General features: G+C 38.3%; 1 protein-coding gene across 4 annotated transcripts in view; it reads right to left on the minus strand.

The window, feature by feature from the left end:
* MSH3 (mutS homolog 3) overlaps positions 1-16213 on the minus strand; it is a 143747-nt gene that overhangs the window by 29145 nt on the left and 98389 nt on the right. For all 4 annotated transcript variants that reach the window (XR_011050092.1, XR_011050093.1, XM_068423375.1 and 1 more), the window contains exons 21-22: positions 1661-1847; positions 1317-1446 (exon numbers count right to left, since the gene is read on the minus strand). Coding sequence is in view for 2 of the 4 variants with exons in the window: in XM_068423375.1 (XP_068279476.1) it covers positions 1317-1446; positions 1661-1847 (317 nt within the window). In the remaining 2 variants the exon portion in view is untranslated. The remainder of the gene's footprint in view (positions 1-1316; positions 1447-1660; positions 1848-16213) is intronic.

Consider the following 16213-nt stretch of genomic DNA (forward strand, 5'->3'; position numbering starts at 1 on the left):
CACAGTGAAACATAAAGTATAGGGTTTCATGGACACAACAGTTAGGGAATAGTAAGTACTGAATGTTGATAACATCTCAATTGCCTGAGAGTATCAGAAATAAACAGTTCATGGCAAATACCATGTCAATTCTTAAAAAAATTCTAGGAATCATACAGGGAACATGCCATTACTTGGCAAAGTGGGGAAACCAGAATAAGAGCAGAATTGTCAAGCACCTGATTAAATCTGATAAATCAAGAAAAAAGATCAAAGCAGTCTGCAGGGAGGGAAATCCTACGTCACAAATCTGTTCTAAGTTTGGAAGCCACGTGAGTAAGGGAGATCCAGTGGATAAATCCTATGTGGATTTTCAAAAGGCTTTTCATGAGTCCTGCATCAAAAGCTCTTCGGAAAACTAAGCAGCCATAACCTAAAAGGAAGGTCTTTGCATTCATAAATAATTGGTTAAAAGACAGGAAACAGATGATAATATCAGTTCCCACCATGAAGGGTGATCATCACTGCAGTTAGACAGAGCTGCTCAACATACCCATTATCAAACAAGAAAAAGGGCTACGCAGTAAGCTGACAAACTTAACTGAAAATACTAATTCAGAGCAACAGTGACAAGAATAAGAAGAAATGTTATAACTCTTCTGCCTGGTAAGTACAGAACTGAATGGGATTATGACAATCAATCCACAAAATTAGACACGGCATAGAGAGGATGAACAGAGATTATTTCTCTGCCTCTTCTAATTCAAGAACTAGGACCCTAAAGTGAAGCTACATGTTGTTTCAAAAGAGTTTCAAAACAAACAAGAAGAGGTGGTCCTTCACACAACGCAGTGCTAAATTTTGGAGCTCCTTGGCACAGTAGGATGAAGATGCTAAAAGTACACAAGGATACACAGGATACACAGACAACCTTGTTGAAACGAAATCCACTGAAGATACTAAAAACCAGAAAACACATCTACCTCTTGAAGCTCCCTAAACAGCAAATGTTAGCTGACACTGAGATCTTTTCAAGAAAGAGTTGCCATATGTTTGATCCTTAATCCCTCTTCCCTAATCCTTTGTATTTGGCTACTGTTGAGAAGCCGGGTACTGGGCTGGGTGAATCTTTTATCTGACCTAGCTCAGTCATCCTTATATTAAAAGTGAAAGAGAAATGGTTGTTCAGTTTTCAAGCCCCTCAAAATGCGTGTACAGGCTGATACTCTAGTGACTTTCGATGTATCACTTTCATGCTGAGGTTTAAATTACCGTAACAATTTTACAATTTCTCCCTATACCCATAGTACCAAATCTCAGGTGGATTTATACTGTACCTTTTTGTTCAGCACTTTCCTCCTCGTTCACCAAGAAAGCCATGTGGTAATTACCAACTTTTTCTGGATACGCCTTCTCTAGCTCACAAACTGAGGGATAGTGAGTGACAAACAGTGTCAGCGACTCTACCTACAGCAACGAAACAGACACATAAGAAGGTTTGGCTTTAATTTTTTTTAAACAGAGCAGCATAGCACTGGTATCCTTTATCCATACCCCTTTGCTCTGTATTTAGACATGCCACATTTCTACAAGGAAATATATACCATGTCAAAGTCCAGAGTATACACCAGAGTATAGGATGAAAAAGCATTCACAGACATGTGTCAGATGGAACACTTACATCTCTAATAAAATGTTCAAGTGTAGCATAAGCAATAGCGATTCCATCATGTGTGCTAGTTCCTCTTCCCAGTTCATCCAAAATTACCAGTGATCTCGAAGTTGCTTTTCTTATTATCTCAGCAGTATCTGTCAGTTCTTCCATAAAGGTACTTCGGCCTTTGTAAATGTTGTCTGCTGCGCCCATTCTGCATTGGGATACAAAACAGGTTCAGGTTGGACATTAGGAAGCATTTCTTCTCAGCAAGGGTCATTAGACATTGGAAGGGGCTGCCCAGGGAGGTGGTGGAGTCACCATCTCTGGAGGTGTTTAAGAAAAGCCTGGACATGGCACTTAGTGCCATGGTCTAGTTGACATGGTGGTGTCAGGGCAATGGTTGGACTCGATGATCCCAGAGGGCTCTTCCAACCTGATTGATTCTGTGATTCTGTGTGATTCTGTGATTAAGTTCAAATAAATGCCAGATAATGCTGAAAAAAAATAACGATAATGAAAGCATTTTGTTATAAATTTCTCATTGCTGCTCCAAGCAGAGAAGAAAAACCCAGGCAGAACATTCACCTTCCAAAACAAGCTACTGCTCAGGAGAAAAAGCAACAACAGCACATGGTGCAGATGTGAGGGTACTCTAAAAGATTAGGAAGTCCAGAGGGAGTTCTTCACATACCATTAAATAGGGGCTTGCATGCATTGCCCAAAAGAACAAGGTATACAGACCCTAAGGGCATCTGAGGGAGGCAGAGAACTTTTCTGGCCCATCAGTAATCTAGTCCCAAGGTAAATCCATAGATAGAAATCTTAGCTTCCCATGTCAGCTACAGGGGGAAAAAGAGGAAGCAGGCAAGGGGGTATTTCTTAGCATGCAATTCTTCCATCTCAACAAACTGTACAAGGCTGTCTGCTCTTCCCTTAAAAAGGGCCCTGGGAATTCAGACCACTCAGCTCTTTAGAAGGATTCCTGCAAAGGCAGCTGTGAAAATGAATTTTACTTTTTTGTTTTAGTTCAAAGATCTAATTTGTATGATTTCTAAATGCTAACAACACTTGAAAATATCAGATATTAGACTTCCCATGTAGAGACAGAGTGGACACTCGTGCGACCAGGTATTTGTCCATCCAGATGCAGCAGTTAGTTCCTTCAGGCAGTAACTACTTAACAAGTATTTCCTCTAATTACACAGGTACACAATCTTACTAGCACGCTTAAATGCGATTTTAAGAGAAAGATTTCTCTCCTCATCCTTTTACACAACTGTCCTTGAACTTACCATGCAGGTAAATTGAACTTGAACTCTCCATGCAGGTGACCTTCTCCTCTGCTCCACACACACACGTGCGCGTACGCGCGCGCACACACAAATTCCTTCATGTTTCATACAAGTCTTTTAGTAGTGTTTCAGATTCATGCAACCCTCAGTCCTCGAATTCTATCTCAAGTTGTGAAATTGCAGTTTTCATCTCAGAAACCTGTTGGTAATTCACCCTGGTTTTCCTCCTCTTCTGCAGCTTTCCTTACCTATGCAATTAATACACTTTCTACCTGAAAGAATGAACATTTCCTCTTTCCATATATGCTTTTCAATTACATTAATCACTTTGCAGCATCACTTCTAAGCTAGGTTATCACTAGCAAGCCACTGAGTAGGGCTGTAAAAATGGATTTGTTCACTCTCATCAGCCAATAATATAATTACATAACAAGCCACACTGATTTAAGGAAAACTGACTCACGGGCTTAGCATACTACATTTTCATATGTAACAGCTGGCCACAACAGTATTTAAAGCCTATCAACACCTTTAAAGAGAAACCCAATATAGTCTTTTTTCTCTCAGTCCTTTGCTGCCTCTCTCTCCAATATAATTGCTTCTACTGCCTACAGAAGCACTAGCAAGATTCTCCTCATTCTATGAGGATCTTATGATTGTCAAGAGCAATTGACTACCAATACCAAAAACTAGCAGGTTGGACCCAGTACAGCTATGGCTTCTACATATTCTCTGGTTCCTACCCTGGAAATCTGGTATGGTGGCATGCATAAGTTCACAACATGCAAGTCTTCAATTATAAATGAACTAATTTTGGTTGGAGATGGGCATTATGATACAATGAGCGAACTGAGTGCTTTTATTTCACTGAGTATGTGCTTACATACACACACAGGAGGTGTACTACCACATACTCCAGAAGAAAGGTGATTTTGCACATCAGCTAATTAAACTTTACATTAATTTCACTTAATTAAATATGTAATTCAGGATATTGAGGCATTGTGACATTAACATTTTATTAAGCCCGCTAGTACTGTAATACTTTCAAATGATGGGTTAAGAACTATGAACATATTACTCAATCTCTCACAGTGCCCCCAACACCTCCCAGCCCATTTCCTAGCTTGGTTCAGCCATCACGTACCGCTGTAAAACCAAACAATCCCCCTTTATCACAATATTGCACAGATCTACAAACAACAATAGAAATTAGATCTATTTTTAACATTATTAACTACAAATAATTTCACCAGAATGTCAAATACTTTTTATGTCTGAACAACCTCTGGCTACATAATGGGCAACTTTAACCTTAGTTTCCAACCCTAGGATTATTAGTATTAATATTTTATCATTTTTATTTGGCTTTTCATTACAGAGACAGCATCTAACAGGCTGTCTGTTCTGCACCTATGATGATTACACTGAAAGTTCTCAGTTCTATTTTTCTCTTGGATTGCATTATTTCCATAGAGCCCTCAAAATCATTTAGTCATTTTGTGTCTAATTTGCATTCACAAAAATAATTTTCAGAACTTGCTCACTAAATGCTCAAGACACAAACAGAAATGAGTATTATCTTTCTCTTGTTAAGAACAGCTGCAAAAGCAGCCTTTCTTTTCAGCATCTTAAAACATTCAAATCCGACTCAGGCTTATCTACAGATTAAAAAAAAAACGTGTATTTTTAAATGACATAAAAGCTCTTAAATGTCATCCTTTGAAAATGGATACAATTGTTCTTTCTGCCTCTGTCCTTGACAGCAGAAGAATCATACTTGTTTTTCATACTTACGTGATAAGCAACATTATCCCAGAAACAAGTAAGAATAACTATTTTAATGTGGATGATTGCATTAATAAAACTAACAGTTAATACGCAGCAAGGCATTGCTCCCTTCCTGTATATTATTCCTGATAAAATAAAGCTTTTGACTCAACACACCTATTGCTTAAACAATTCTTTCTTCCAGTTTAAAACAGCCGTAATAAATCCCACTAAACCTCTACAAGATTCAGTTGCTTTGAATTTACATTTTAATGTAGCTTGTCTCCTAAATGTTTTTATACATCAAAACATTAAACTTTTCCTTATAATATCGAATAGAATCCAGATGATTTACCATTGTTAGCAGCTACTCTGTAGGTAATATCTGGGATGCTATCCCTATGAACTGTTAGGGTAAAAATGCTAAAAGAAATGTACAGCCACTCAGCCTTAATGCTGCCAGCACTTAAACCACTTTTTTTGGTTTGCTTTTTTTTTTTGCTCTTACACATGGTCCTAATAAAGTCTCCAAGACTCTCTGGAAAGCTGCCTTCAGTGGGATCAGATATTTTTCTAACTTTTGTACATACACAAAAATAATTATTTGATTACAGTTTAATGCTGCATTCATCACTGTGGTAGATGACAACAAAGTGAAATATGTGAAGAGGAATGAGTCGTCCCTGAGTGATGCAGATACGTTATGCATTACCCAAATTTTCTTTTCTTCCTTCTCTTAATTAAAAAAAAAAAAACAAAAAAAACAAACAACAAACCAAAGGCACCCAGGAAAAAAGGTTACAACAGAATAAGTCACAAAAGCAAACCATTAGAGCAAGAACAATGCCACCCAGCTCCACCAGCTCTATTCCTCTATTTGTTAAAACACCAGCTGCCGGGAGTGGTGACACAGTTAATACAAAAATTTCCATTTCTGCTATGGAATTTCTAATGTCTACATTCAGAAACATTACTGCAGCCTGCCCACGAGAAGCGTGCAGACATCCAATGTGAAGAATGCCTCTTTAGTGCTAGCAAGAAATCCATCACTCCTCAGCAAATGCAATTTGGCTGGAAACCACTTGTTGTAATGTCTCTTTGACAGCCAACCAAATTTCAAGAAATTAAAAGCTCTTCATCTTATAATGTTCAACACATTTATTATGTAAAGAAAAAAAAAAAAAAGGAGTTATCTCTTTTCAGCACTAGGTTTCAAGTGGTGAAGATTCCTGTCTATAGCCTCAGAAAAAACAACAGGGAGGCAATGTTTTCATAAATTAATTTTTGTAGGATAAGTTAGATGATATGCAGCAGTACTTAGGTTTATGTAAACCAGCTAGCACTATATGCTTAACCTATATATGACCCCTTAGAGAACAAGATACAGATTTCCTTATTCTGCAGCAGCAGCATTCAAACGGCTGCTTTTTAACCTGTTCTGCTGAGTTAATACACGCACACAGTACTGACCTTTTCCAATGCAAGTGCTCATCATCCTGGGAAGGTACCCTATGATATTTTGTCCTATGAGGCTCTATAAATGTTGGGAATTTTTTTAATGATACAAGCTATGACACCACCCAGAAAACACTAGAATTAAATAGCAGATCTGTTTTCCTTGCATTTCAAGAATTTTTATGTAGTCAGTATCCATTTAAACTTGCTCTCAACAGGCATGAACCCATATTGCTCAACTGTGTGGCCCTGAAAGTTACCTCGAAGCCTGGTGCTTTCAAGCTTTGATCAGCTAGGCAGGTCTGAGGGCTTTGACAGCCACCCATGAAAAATTTGTATGGAAGGAGGAAATTTAAATTCAGGCCACTGAGCTCTTCTTGGAGGTCCTTCTCTCAGCACCCTGTCATTACTGCTCTCAAAAAACCAAAGTGTCCTGGAGAATTGCAGACTTGATGACTAACAGTGGCATAACAACAGAATAACCCAAGACATTGTTTTGGAGTGGGGCAGAGAGGCCCCCAGAGAGCTGCAGCTGCCCTATGCTAGCAGTCCAGGTGTGAAAGTGACAACATGTAAGTTAAAATAGAAATTGTCCCAGCAGGACAGGAAGCAGTGGCAACAAACGAATTTCCCAAGCAGAAAAATGAATCTGAAATCCAGAAGCTTCTAGTTAAGGCTTTTTCCACGCCACCCTTCAAAAGAAGTTATCCAACATGCTGTTAGTTAGTTTGGTTATAAAACTAAGAGCACTGTGTGGACTTCAGGTATTTTATTATTCTTTTATGTTACTGTAAATCCCTCACACTGCTTGTGAATGTGACCAAGCAGCTCAAGAGCTTCCAGTGGTAACAAAAATCAACGACATAGCACCAAATGAATCCTAGGAAACAAGACTGCAAAACCATTCCCTAAAGCCTCATTTTCATGCCATTGTGAACAGCTTGATGCTATTTATTACTTCTTAGTTTACAAAATACTTAATGGTGAAAAAAATTAAATGACATTTAAGATTATTCACCTTGATTTTAGAAAGATGCACTTGACTTTAAAAGTTCATCTAAAATACTTACTGGAGAAATGAAACCTAGTTTCCCAGGTTTATTCCTGTCATGGAATAAAGCCAATTAGTATAGAGTCTCTACACACTGCCTTTGCAGTTTTCAAGAAAAGGTCTTTAGGTTTCCAGGTATGGTTTGTGTTCCCATGGATCACAATTGAAGCCACACTTCATCTCAGAATGCAGTCATAGTCAAATTATTTATTCATCAAGAACAATGAACATTAAAAGAAAATTACTCTTTTCTCTGAGAATATCTTAAATGTAAGTTGTAGAATACTGCTCTCAACACCACCAAAAAGACATTCCTTCTGTGATTCAAAGAGAACACTGAGAAAAACACAAATAAAATAAATTCACAATGTGACTTTACAATTCCACTCACTCCCTCTCACACAAAACCCTTCAAAATGTCATTTCAAAGATCACTGTATTTGAACAGGAGTTATTTAAATTAAAATAACTAGTTTACAGAAAGAAAGGATTAGATGGCATCTTGCCTTATAGTTTATCCCTTTTCTTGCACGGGACCATTCTCTACAACATGTTTTTGATCAACACTGTAGAGTTAATATTTCTTTAAAAGATCTCATAACAACTGTTTTGTATCCTTTTATTTTTTGCAGAAAATACTCTTTCCAGCTGCGGTTGCATGTGGTCTCTGCGAAAAACAAGTGGTTGCAAAAGTGTGAGTATTAACTGAAGGTGACGTTTAGGATTACAGAAAAACTTGATATTGATCCTGACATGAATGGAAGAACCCAAGTGCAGTGTCACTTCAACACCTAGCTAAATTGTCTCCCGTTGAACTGGGTTATTGACTTTCTGTTAGGCACCTAGCAAACAACGAATTAAAAGACTTCACAGGTTAGAAATCAAAACTAGTTTGCAAACTGGTCTGCCAAGAAAATGAAAACAGGCATCCTAAATGTAGGACTGGCAGGCTGACTACTGCATGTCCTCTCCTACTGTGGTCCCAAGAATCCCAACACCTTTAACGAGATCAATCGTTCAGTTTTGCCCACAAAAGCCATGTGAAACCCTGCATATTTTAGAAACACTGAGATTGCTAATGAGAATTTCACCGTGGTTAGTATAAAATAGCCCAACCTGGATATTGTAACTTCTGTCTACTTTCCACATACAATGAAAATTTATAAAGTAATTCTTTAGAAGATAGGAACTGCACATTTATAACAGTTCACTAGCAAGAAACTAATGCTTCACACTCCCCCACAGAGTACTGGTAAATCATTTACTTCATTTCCATCAAGCTTTTACCGATTCAAACCAAAAACTGACAATATGAAAAATAATTTACAGAAACTGCAATTACAGAATTTAAAAAAATAAAGCTTATCCTAAGTATGACAGAAAGCTTTGTTATCAGGATAGTTATTTTTGCATTATTCATAGGCAACTTCTAAGAAGTAAATGCGACCAGTTACGTGGATGATAATGATAGGAAATCAGAAGATGCTCATCATACTAACCTATTTACAGTCAACATGCACACACGTGCTCAGCCATTTCTACAACTGCTTATTTGCAAATTTTAAATGAAGAAATACCAATGGTACGTTATCTAGTTTCGAAGAACAGTTGTTAAAAAGCCTAACAGAATGCATTACACATTTAATGTAAAATACACTTTTATTTTGTAAATTATTATAGACATACGATATTCTCAGTCACTGAGAAATTAAGGAAACTAGTAAAACCTAAGACTTGGATACGTACTTTGCATTATCTTGGAAAGAAAAGCAAGTGCAAAGCAATTTTCATGTTCCATTTCATAGTGTTTTTTACTTTTTTTAAAAAAACTTTTCCGTATCACTAAGAAATTGAAATAGCCAAGACAAGTAATCACTTAAATCCTCATTACCTTATAGACCTGGCCAACAGACATACGCTGCATACATGAGCACCCCAGTATATTAAAAGAAATGCGTCTAACAGGATTAGCTGTCAAGATGTGAACTGCATTGATTTTTTGCTGAAAGCCAGAGCAAAGTAAAACATCCATGGATTGCAGTGAACACTCAATATTTTAAAAGCTTCACCTCAACTGACAGAACAGGTAGGACTGAGTTCAGATGAAATACTGGTCTAGTCAATACAGTCACTGAGTGACAAGAAGTTACCAATATCCTCTCATTCCTAATGCTTTATAAGGCAATAGAAATTCAGTTATTCTTCCAAAAGCTTACGCTACATTACCTAGTGAAGAATACCTAAGAAAGTTCTTTTCCGAAATTCAGCAATGATACCCTCAATAATATGAGAACTCCTTAAAAACACTTGTTACGTCACCTAGGGCAAACACATCACTCAATGTTAAAATAACCCAGCAGATTTCTGGTTAATTCTAAAATTTTCCATTGTATTTTAAAAAAAACCCAGACTTGCCTGAGTCTAAGTTCCACTTTTTCCATCCCACGTTACTCACAACCCTACAGCAGCCGGCTGTCAAGGCGCGAGGGCTGAGCTCTAGGAGGAGCGGTGTGTCCGGTACCAGAACAAGGACACTATAGCAATAGCTTAAATTCCGTGTTCAAACATGCAAAACATTTTTATACTTAATGTATCAATGGATTGCTTTCCACAGGTCCATCAGCTTGTACATTTACTCAAACACAGAACTAAACATTTATTTTTCTTGCCCTCAGTGAGAAAGCTATGATTTGTTCCTGTACAGAGGTAGGAAACTGAGGTCTCTATTGCAGCTTCTCCCTCTGACCCCAGCGCAGGCAGGACATACCAGGTGGACACTACTAGATGGAGAAGGTTATGAAGGCTCCATTAAGCACCTGAAGCTCCAAACACATGCTTTTACCCTGGCTTCTCTGCAGAAAACCGTTAACGCTGCATAAATGTTATTGATGGTCACGAGAAAGAACAGATTAAGAGTACAATTATTTTGCTGAAGGATGTTATAAGAATGGATATTCAAATTAGGGTGTTTATTTTCAAGCCATCAATATTAGCATGAAGAAGCTGAAAAAATGAAGACAGAAAAACCCAACCCTGAAATATGCACAGGTTGACGCTTACTACTCTTGGATTCCAGTGAGGGAACTCAAGGTAATTAAGTTAATGTGCATATGTAGCTGAAGGATTGAGGCCAAGGGGGGATTAAAAAGCAGAAACTATAGCAACAGACTAGGGACAATAGCTGAACCGTTCAGCGCAAGTGAACTTTTCCCCTTTAAACCTGTGGACACTACAGAACATCCAGTTCAAATTGTGACTAGGTTAAATCATAGTGTGGAAGAGTTTTAGAAAGGTAAATACCACCACTCGATGTAAGAGTTTCAACTTCACTGTAAAATAGCTGGTGAGCTTCACAGGCAAATCCGCCCCCCCCCCAGCTTATGGGGAAAGGCTTTCAGTCCCTTTCAGGAATGCTGCAATACGCAGCAGAAATTCTTTAATAAATCTCACTGTATATAAAAATAACTGTCTTTTATGGACTTAAATGAATTTTCAAGCCTGATTTAAACCTCTGCAAACAAAACAGTTGTTTGTATTTACAGATTTTCTCAAATGCCATGTATGTAAACCAAAGACTGTTTTGTATGTATATGATATAAACCTAACACTGCAGATGCATGTTACTAGGAAATGAACAAAGAGATGAAACTAAATTAGCTACAAATATATGCATAGCATAGCTTAATTTATTTCTACAGCGCTACAGAACACTGTCAGAAATAGCTACAGTTCAAATACACTGTGATACGTCCAAGACACAACTTTCCTAGAAAAACAGAACAAAATACTTTTCAATTTAACAACACTAACTACAACTTTTACTTATTCTCTTCTTTTTCAAAAAGAACATCTCCATGTGATAGAAAATAGGTGCAGTGAATTTAATACACCACCTTTTTTTCCCCTGAAAGCTGGGAATAATTTACCTCAGATGTGTGATTATATGACTGTAAGCATAAATGAAAGGCTTAAGTAATTCTTGTTATTCTGGCAATAAACACAAATACAATTAAGCAAGAACAAAATGAAACAAATTGCTGTGCCATAAAGAAGTAACATTTCTGAAAATTACTTTTGGGTTCTTGACAGCTAACAAGTTCTGTTTGTCTGACTGCCACTGTTGCTCACCAGAGCCATGCAAACAATGCTTGTTTAGCATATCAGTATGTAAAATTCTTGTGTGGACTTGCCAGTCACTTGGGATTGCTTTGTATGAATGGTGCCCTACTTTTCTGCACAATACATAAATTAATGTGTATGGCAAAACCAGTAAGCATTACTACATGTATACACAATAAACAAAGATGTGAAAAAGTACCTTCGCTTTTAAATTTTCTGACCCTGATCTTTCAGAGTCTAACTGCACAGGCAAAGTGAGAAAATTTATGTTTTCTTCCAAAGGAAAACCTGAATGACTTAAATTTGAGTATTTATTTTCATGTGTAACTAACTAAAGGAAAAAAAAAAAAAAATCTAACAAGGCATCAATCAAAGTTCTGGCCAAAAACAGGTACAGACAAGTTGTTCTGCTGAGATAAACTCCTCCACAGTTTCTTCAGCACTCAATCTCCTGGTGATTTCTGTATTGCACAGGACGCCTGCAGACTGCCCTGACAAACACTGCTGTCACCTCAAGACTAGAATTTCGTAGCCTAGATTTTTATGATAAAGGTATGAAGAAGCTGACTAGCTGAATCTTCGCGCCAGTTTTTGTGATTTAACTGATATTTCTAGGACAGACAGGAAGACTAATCTTCATAATCCTACCCTGTAAGCCTCAAAATCAATAAAGCTTATTAAAGCAATACACGGAAGCAAGGAATTTTTTAGTTTGGTAACTGGTCTTTTGAGTTAAGAACAACAAAGTTCACATGTGATATAAAAACGAGAGGCTGTACGCTGTTACTGAAGAGTTTGTCAGCAATAATAAGTTGTTGTCCTTTATAAGTATGTGAATGCACAACACCTATGCCAGTCCAGCCCAACGATCTGACTAATTTTGGAGGTTGTGGCCAGCACAATAATTCAGAAAAAGGCACAGAAACCCTGAAATAGTAACGATGCAGTAACTCCAGGGAAAGATTTCTCAGTAGATTTAAAAAAAAAAAGAAAAAAAAGTCACTATTACATAGTCTCTCATGTATAATTCCACATATAGTATATTTTGTTTAAGATTTATTACAAAACAAAGTCAATGTAGACCCCCTCAAGGGGTGAAAAGCAATACCATCATACTCCACTCAGAGCAAAGGACTAACAATAAGGTGGGACAGGTTCATTTAAGACATGAGAGCTCTGCAACTCCTTCCTGCACATTAGTAACCATTTTAAAATGTCATCAGCATGCTGCCCCCTCAGCAACCAAGGTTAAGTACACAGACTAGCACTGGATGGAGGATGTCCATTTCTTTATCGTGTTTAGTGAAATCACTATGAGAGAAGAAACTTGTAATGAAGAACGGTTCTAAACCATTTCCAAGCGTGTGAGATCCTGGGCAGTCTCTGCAAATACAGTTCATCTGTGAACCCAGCAATGCATAAGTAGTGAAGAATATTACACGCTGCATTCTGGTCATAAACTGCTCTCTTTTTCAACCTTAGTTTGCCTGTTGCTGTGCAAACAGCACCATTTCTGCAGTGAAGCTCTGAAGTAATGGAGCTTGTTATTTATTTATTATTTTAAATATAAAAATTTTCCCCTTCTGTCCTGCTCCTGTGCAGCTCCCTTCTACTGATCAACTGGCAAAACTGGAATGAAATTAAGTGCAACGTTATTTGCCTAGTTACAAAATGCTGGGAAGCTTTTTGCCAACAGCAGTTAGATCAATGGAACATTCATTTCCATTAATATTTACAAGCACTATTTTGTTTTTGTTCTTAAGTGAATTACCTCAGATTTCAGTTTATTGTGCAAAGCACCTGGAAAACATCTTCCACTCAATTTCCATTCTGATAGAAACATTCTCTTTTTCCTGTTCCACATACCACTCCATCCTGTGCTGATTTTCTCAAGCTTTTTTTCTAAAACATAGTCTTAACAAGCCTTGAAACACTTTAATCTGTTAAAGTAAATCATGCAATTTTAAATATCTTTCAAATTTTAATGATGGTGACATTCCAATGAAGCAAAGAAAAAAATAAATGCAAACATCCAAAGTTGATTGCCCAAATGTTTGCAGGTGTTAACACAGCATTTGCTTTCCATCATGATTTTTAATCGTACTAAAATTTGTAATGATGCCATAAATGTGTACATTTTATCTAGTTAAAAAAATGTTTGTCTAGAGAGAAAACAGTGAGGTTTGTCTACTAGTGTTTTTCATCTACACACACTCTTGACAAACCAGTAATATGAGTTTGTCAAGTTGTCAGAATTAAATAGCTGTTAAAGTATTTAGGGAGGTAACATCCAAAATCTATCTGTTGTAAGACCTGACCTTTTTGAAAGCTAATTCCACCATTTAAAGATCAGACAGACATTTTGACTAAAACATACAGAAGAAAGTATTATGACCTAGATTAATAAGGGCTGACTTTTCTTGAGTTTTTTAGTTTACTTTGAAGAAATCCTTCATCCCTAAACTGTCCCCTAAGCTTTAACAGCATTTCTTTCCAGATTATCATCTCTTATCTTCTAGATGACATCAAAACAAGGTAAGCATTACGGACCTCAAAACAACTTCAGGTGTTCCTTGCATCAAATGTAAGAATTTGCTACGCCTAGTCTCAGTCCTGCCTTTGTAATATACTCTTGTAGGTGGAACAAACTCGTACTTCTCCTACACAGGAGAGCCATATGCCAGTCAGAAGCTGACTCCAATTTGGTTTTCCACCTCAGCAGAGGAATAGCCACGCTCTGCTGTGCACTGTAAGAGGACTTGACAGAAAGACCCTATTATGTACACTTTCCCCAAGTCCTCTGCATCTCAAGTGTGTGCTCTTCAGCTGATGATCATACCATTGACAATACACGAGATCTTTCCAGCACAAGGAAAACAAAAGTAGTCTACACCAATGGGAAAAGACCTCTTGCACACACCCTGCAGAAACAGAGATACCTGCAGTCCTTGCAGGGGTTATGGGAACAGGTCAAGGGCACCACCCATCCTGCATTCTTGCACAAGCCTACAGAGGCGCAACTACAAACTTTCCCCTATTTTCTGGCCCATAAATTCTCTTTTAGGTGCCAACAATCAAGGCAGAGAAATAATATGGGTGAAAGGATCATGATGGCTATAGTAATTCATCCAAGAAATGTCACTTGGGAATACATAAATGCCCTTTCCTCTTCCATCTTTGTGGATCCAATTGGACGTGACTAACATGGGTCTTTCTGCTTACAGGATGTTGGAAATGAGGAGTGCCAGTCACATCAGCCAAGCAGGCTTTCAAATACTGCTTTTTTCGATATAACATCACGCTCTCTCCAATGTGAGCGTGCAACTCTCACAAATTTAAGTGGAATGGGCCACATCTTGGCTTTGCAGATTTCAGGATCAGTTGAAGATACTACCTGAGCAAGTGTTGACAGGCAGCAAGGGAAGTACAGCCACCAGCTGGCAGAACAGCACGACACATTGACTCTGTGATGAAATGTCTTGGCCTTTAAAGCAGCTTCCTAGTGACAAAAGGAGACTTAATCCCATGAGTGTCACCATGTTAAGTCAGGCATACGTATAAATAATGACATTTCTTCTTTAAACTGAAATGCATAATATAAGTTGACTGGCTGACTTGTGCAAAGAGTTGAAAACATGCATGGTCACTTTCTCCAAAGAACTGAGAAGGCAGAAAGAGCTTGATTTCCTTGTACCTATTCTGTTCCTTCAAAGAGAAAGAAGGTGGGCACTATTAGGCTGCCTCTAAGACAGAGTGCCACTCTGTCACAAGTAAGCAGGCTCAACTGGGATAAAAAAGCCAGGCTGCAATGTGCTGGTCTGGGACTGATTGGCAGTACCTTGCTCACTGACGTTCCTATGGCAAACTGAGTAATGCATGCACCTGGGATGCCATGTCTTGACAGGCTGTTCATAGATGTTTTGCTGGACTCTTGAAAGACTGGACAGGGGAGGAGGCGAGTAGAGTGCTCTGAACTGTGTCACCATGTGCAACAGCTGTGAGGACATAGCTGGTGCTCACATGGGGAGGTCCTCAAATGCAATTTTCAGTAGCAGGAGGTGATCTTCAGTTGGCAAGTCTCTCAGTAGCACTGTTGTCCCTTGCAGCGATCAAAATTCCTTCCCTTTACTGAACCCATTGATCAACTCAGAATCTCTACTCCTTGGCACGGTACACAGCTGGAACTGGATCTTGGCTGCTAAACTTGAAATAAAACGACCCAACGAAGGCCAGTGATGAGGGGGATGAAACTCCCTCATTATTTCAGTGTTGGATGAGGCTGGCACTTCTCGACCAATGTAGAAAATATCCTTTCCTCTACTCTCCCTTTGCCCTCTGCTAACAGACCCAAAGATCACAAAAGCTGAAAGCAGTTGCCCATGTATGAAGGGCAATGAGGTAAGTCTCTGTGCTGGGGTCTGAAGACTGCCTTCAAAGACACCTTCAAGAAGCACAGCCCGAACCTGATGCTCTCTCTTGGTTTCCACATCTGGGAATGCAAGCAGACCGCATGCGAGCCAGGGACACATGCAAGTACCTCAGCAGAACACAGCCTCTGCTGAATCAATCAGAAGCACCAGGTCACTGTATGATGGCAACAGCTTAAAGTCAGAGGGCCTAATTAATATGGCTCTGCAACTTTGTAATGCCAAACAGAGACGTAAGGATCAGCTGCCTGAAGATTTCTGCACTCCAGTTTTAGGTGAATCAGCAACTATTACGCATATTCAAAATCATTATACAAGGAAGAAAGATGAACAAGAAAATACCAAAATAGCTATGTAACTTAAATCCTAGAAGAGACAGATTCAAGATTCCACTTGTGGCCATGTCTATCTGAAAGACCCTGTATATCGACATGTAACACAAGTTAGAAGAACAAAACTGTTC

The sequence above is a fragment of the Nyctibius grandis genome, chromosome Z (assembly GCF_013368605.1).
Source record: "Nyctibius grandis isolate bNycGra1 chromosome Z, bNycGra1.pri, whole genome shotgun sequence".
Classification (NCBI taxonomy): Eukaryota; Metazoa; Chordata; class Aves; order Nyctibiiformes; family Nyctibiidae; genus Nyctibius; species Nyctibius grandis.